The sequence below is a fragment of the Orycteropus afer genome, unplaced genomic scaffold (genome assembly GCF_000298275.1).
Source record: "Orycteropus afer afer isolate SDZICR_OR568_19922 unplaced genomic scaffold, OryAfe1.0 scaffold00244, whole genome shotgun sequence".
Lineage (NCBI taxonomy): Eukaryota > Metazoa > Chordata > Mammalia > Tubulidentata > Orycteropodidae > Orycteropus > Orycteropus afer.
Genome location: NW_006921831.1, coordinates 3960612 through 3965778, shown reverse-complemented (window position 1 = coordinate 3965778; position 5167 = coordinate 3960612). Strand labels below are relative to the sequence as shown.

The following is a 5167-nucleotide window of genomic DNA, read 5'->3' as shown; positions in this document are numbered from 1 at the left end:
GCCACATCCGTGTGACCACACACGTGTGACCAGACACCATGTATGTATGACGGTAACCCTATGTGCATGACCAAACACTGAGTGTGTGACCATACACCATGTACATGTGAGCGGACACCCTGAGTGCGTGACCACACACCACATCTGTGTGACCACACACCACATGCGTGGGACCAGACACCCTGTGTGTGTGACCAGACACCATGCATGTATGACGGTAACCCTGTATGCATGACCAAACACTGAATGTGTGACCACACACCATGTACATGTGAGCGGACACCCTGAGTGCACGACCACATGCCACATCTGTGTGACCACACACCACATGCATGGGACCAGACACCCTGTGTGTGTGACCAGGATGTGCGTTTGGCAAACTGTGACTTCTGAGCACCCTGGGGGGGGGGGTTCTCCAGTGTGCCGGCCTCTTTGTGTGCCATGGAGCCCAGACCAACAACGGCCTGGCGTGGACCTCTGTGGGATAAAGTGCCAGGCTGGTGCCGGAAGATGCCGTGTACAACCACGTAGACTCTAGTCCAACCACGCTGTCAGTGGGTCTCGTGTCCACAGACACCCCTCCCCAAGGACCCACGACCTGCCCACACAAACACTGTTTGCAAAGGCTGGTTCCTGCCTGCGTCCCCATCCCAACCTGGAGAACACCCATACTACTGAGAGCCAAAGGGAGACAACCAAAGAGAAATCACGGGCACCAAGAGCTGGTCCGTGTGGTCCGAGTCTGGGACAATGGCACAGAGCCCACTGGCAGGCTGGTGCTGACCCTGGCCTGGCACACGCCCACCAGGCACCCCACGATGCCGTAACTGCGTGACCTCAGCCCTGCTGGGGGAAAAGCCCTAGGGGAGGTCGTGTGTGCCACCTGGACTGCTGCATCCTGGGGTGGGCCAGGGCCTCCGTGTACACTCCTCCCAACCGCCTGGCCGCAGGAGGTGCTGGCCACCCGTGAGGCCCAGGGTTGCCGGGAGAAACGCTCCCTTCAGAGAGCCCTTGTGGGACAGCCTTGTCTCAGGCGGCATCTCCCAGGGCACGTTCCACAGGCCCCACAGGGCCCAGAAAGGGCCTTGGAAACAGGTTCCTCACACAGCTCACCACAGTCACTGTCTGGCCCAGCAACCACACTTCTGGTTCTCACCCAGAAGACCTGACAGGGACGCCTGTGTGGATCCACCTCTGCTCACGGCAGCATTGCCCAAATGGCCAAGGGGTGGGCACAATGCAGGTGCCTGTCCACGGACAGCTGGATGTGTGTGCTGTGGTCTCTACACACAGTGGGGAACCACCCAGCCCGGAAGCAAGTGGAGCCCCAGCACCCGCTGTGACGAGAATGGACTCCCAGCCCCCACTGTTTCCCCAGCCATCACTGCTCCCTGGTGCTCACCATCCCTGATGTCCCCTAGCCATGACCACCCCCCACTATCCTCACCATCCCCCTCACTATCCCACTGCCCCTGCCCTGTTCAGTGACAATCACTCAACAGATGAGCAGCGTCTCCCCAATCACCCCAAGTGGCTACGTAACCTGGGAGGGCTGGTGGCTTCAGACACTCTGTCCACAACAGTGTCAGCCCAAGGGGAATGCCTTCCCCTCACCCTTCCTCCAAGTCTGCCACCCCCACTTCTGGGATTCAGGGGTCTATGCCTGCTCACCAGAGGACCCCACTTAACTCCTCCCTTTTCCTGGCCTTTCCTGAGGTCTCATGGCAAGAACCATGGGGCTTTCTGAGGTCAGCTATTGTCCCTGCTCCCCGCACTGCCTACTCCCTACCTACTCATAACAGAGCAGGCGCTTCAGGTAGAAACGTGGGGGTGCCCCACCTGCTGGCGAGTAAGACAGCACTGGACCCCCAGAGAGGGGAAGCTGCAGGGTCACAGTCCTGAAACAGGTGCCTATGTGTGGGGGAGACCCAGCAACAAGTAGAAAACCAGGCCAAGTGATGACCACCACAGTCCCCAAACACAGGGTGGAACACGAGATATGACCCAAGAGCTGTGACTCCTGGGTCTCTCAGGACTGCCCAGCATGCAGGCCCTCAGTCACCTGCTCACAGGAGAGGTGGCACAGGAGCGGTGACAGGTGCAGGGACACAGCAATGGTGAGAGAGGAGCGGTGACAGGTGCAGGGACACAGCAGTGACACGGGGTGGTGACAGGTGACACAGGAGCAGTGGCGCAGGAGCGCCAGGTGACAGGTGCGTCTCTCAGGACTCCCCGCACGTAGCCCCTTGGCCACTGGCTCAGGAGCCATCAATGCCCAGACTCAAAAACCCGTGCCTTCATCAAAACCAAACGAAATCCACCCAACCACAGGCTGACGGGCTGACGGACAGGGACGGAGACCACGCGACACAGAAGGGACACCTGATGACACAGAGCTCTGGGGGCCCCAGGGCACAGGAACACCCTTCCGTGTGCAGGAACGCCTCGGAACACGGTGCTGGGTTTGCACGAGACGAGTGATGGGCATCATCAGTAAGTTACGACACCCGTGACTGGTGACTGACAGGTAGATGTGTGCAAGATGCCTTCTGAGAAGCAGAGACCTGAAGGGCACATGGTGGGAGGCCCGGACGACCCAAAGGAGAAGGGGACACCAGGAGCTGCCTGGGTGCAGAGGCAGCAAGGAGGCAGTGTGGCCAGAAAGGGGAGGGGCAGGAGAAAGAGAGGCCAGAAAGGCGGCGGGGTGGCCAGAAGCAGAGCCCCCCCAGGCGCCGGCAGGACTCTGGTCTTAGCTCTTAGGGAAATGGGGAGCCGGGCAAGGAAGGGGCCGGGCGGGCTGTGCGCCGACCCTTCGGCAGGATGCATGGGCGGGGGGCGTTGGACGAGTGCCACTGCCATCTGTGCCGAGTGAGACGGGGCCTAGAGCGACAGCATAGACTGTGACAGAGCGCAGACAAGGGTGTCCCAGCCGAGCCGCGCACGGCACAGAGGGTGGAGCTGTGAGACAGGGAAGATGACCCAGCGCGAGGGCAGGTATGGAGCGACGAGGGCTGCCGTACCGGACATCTGCTCCATCCACAGGAGGTGGCAGGTAGCAACTGACGGGCGAGACAAGCTCAATCACCGTCCACTGTTGCAGCGCGATCGAAGCAGGACCCAGCTAAGGGCCCAGGGAGGAGATACAGAAAGAAGGCAGAGAAGGCGTGGCCAGGCCCGGTGTCCCAGATGCCCCAGGCAGGGTAGGCACCCTCAGTCACTGCAGGTGATCAGGCATCCTCAGAGGCCCAGGACTCACAGTGGCAGGTCTCCCAACAGGAGGAGCAAGTCAAACAGGCTTCGTGGTGCCTCCGCCCTCTGTCTGAGCACCTTCCTGTCCTTCCCAGGGGCCACCCTGCCCTCAGGCTGAGGCTCAACCAGCTGTCACTCAGCTGGTGTTGAGGGAGAAGACAACATGTGGTGCTCTGGGCAAATCTGCTGCCAGAGACCTGCTGAAAGCATTAAAGAGCAGAGACCAGGACCTCCTTAAAGCATTAAAGAGCAGAGACCAAGACCTCCCTCCTTGAAACGTTGAAGAGCAAAGACAAAGACCTCCTTAAAGCATTAAAGAAGCAAAGATGTCACTCAGAAGAGTAAGTTCTGACGGAGCCATGGTACTGGAGCCATGGTACTGGAGCCATGGTACTTTCAATCGCCTCATATGCGTGTGAAAGCTGAAGAATGAGTGAGGAAGACCAGAGAACTAAGTGCTGAACTGTGGTGTTGGAAGATCAATGAACAAAGCGGACGACAGACCTGTCCTGGAAGAAGTGCAGTGAGAATGTTCCTTAGAAGGGAGGGTGGCGAGACTTTGCCTCACAGCCTTTGGACATGTTCTCACCATGGACCGGTCCCTGGAGAAGGACCTCAAAGAGGAAGACCCTTAATGAGAGGGACTGACCCAGGGCTGCAACACTGGACTCGTGCACAGCGACAGCTGGGAGGATGGTGCAGGATGTGCAGTGCGACGTTCCGCTGTCGTGAGGTCATTCTGAGGAGGCACAGATTCGACGGCCCCTAACAACAACAACAACAACAGAATGTGCTCAGGACAGCAGACAGCAAGGTTTTGTTTTGGGAGAAACAAGACTTAATCCACAAGGAGTCAGCAGCTCAGCAAACATGGGAGAGACAGAGGAACACATGAGGGACAGAGGAAGGACATGTGTGGGGCAGAAGAAAAATGCACGAGCAACAGGAGAACACATGAGAACAGAGGAAGAACACATGAGGGACAGAGGAAGAACACATGAGGGACAGAGGAAGAACACAGGAGGGACAGAGGAAGAACACAGGAGGGACAGGGGAAGAACACGGGAGGGACAGAGGAAGGAAGAATGCGGGACAGAGGAAGAACACGTGAGGGACAGAGGAAGAACACGTGAGGGACAGAGGAAGAACACATGAGGACAGAGGAAAAACACGTGAGGACAGTGGAAGAACAGGTGATGGACAGAGGAAGAACACGTGAGGACAGTGGAAGAACAGGTGATGGACAGAGGAAGAACACGTGAGGACAGAGGAAGAACACGTGAGGGACAGAGGAAGAACACGTGAGGACAGAGGAAGAACACGTGATGGACAGAGGAACAACATGTGAGGACAGAGGAAGAACACGTGAGGGACAGAGGAAGAACACGTGAGGACAGAGGAAGAACATGTGAGGGACAGAGGAAGAACACGTGAGGGACAGAGGAAAAACACGTGAGGGACAGAGGAAGAACACGCGAGGACAGGAAAAACACGTGAGGGACAGAGGAAGAACACATGAGGACAAAGAACACGTGAGGGACAGAGGAAGAACACACGACACTCACATCTTGCAGGGTTCAATGAAGAGCAGATGCTAGACCTCAGAACAAGAGGGGGCATGTGCGCCACCGGTGGAGCCAGCTGGGGTGAGGCTATGGGCTCAGTATTGATCAGTAAATATGGTAGAGGTAACGATTAACTTCAGATCCTGGCAGAACGCCATGTGACCTGTCCAGACTACCCACTGAGAGGACTGAAGCATGACATGTTTCCCCAATCAGTAGAAGGCAAAAATCAGAATTAAAAAACCCACAAACTAACCAAAAAAATAAAATACTTGGGAATAAATCTTACCAGAGACACAAAAGACCTCTACAAAGAAAACTATAAAAAGCTACTTCAAGAAACCATAAAAGAC

General features: G+C 56.8%; 1 protein-coding gene across 1 annotated transcript in view; it reads right to left on the bottom strand.

Annotated features, from left to right (window-relative positions):
• The window catches only part of LOC103204199 (toll interacting protein), a 79359-nt gene that overhangs the window by 12193 nt on the left and 61999 nt on the right, over positions 1-5167 (bottom strand). Inside the window, exon 2 of the mRNA XM_042782108.1 lies at positions 3021-3121. Within this exon, the coding sequence (XP_042638042.1) occupies positions 3021-3121 (101 nt within the window). The remainder of the gene's footprint in view (positions 1-3020; positions 3122-5167) is intronic.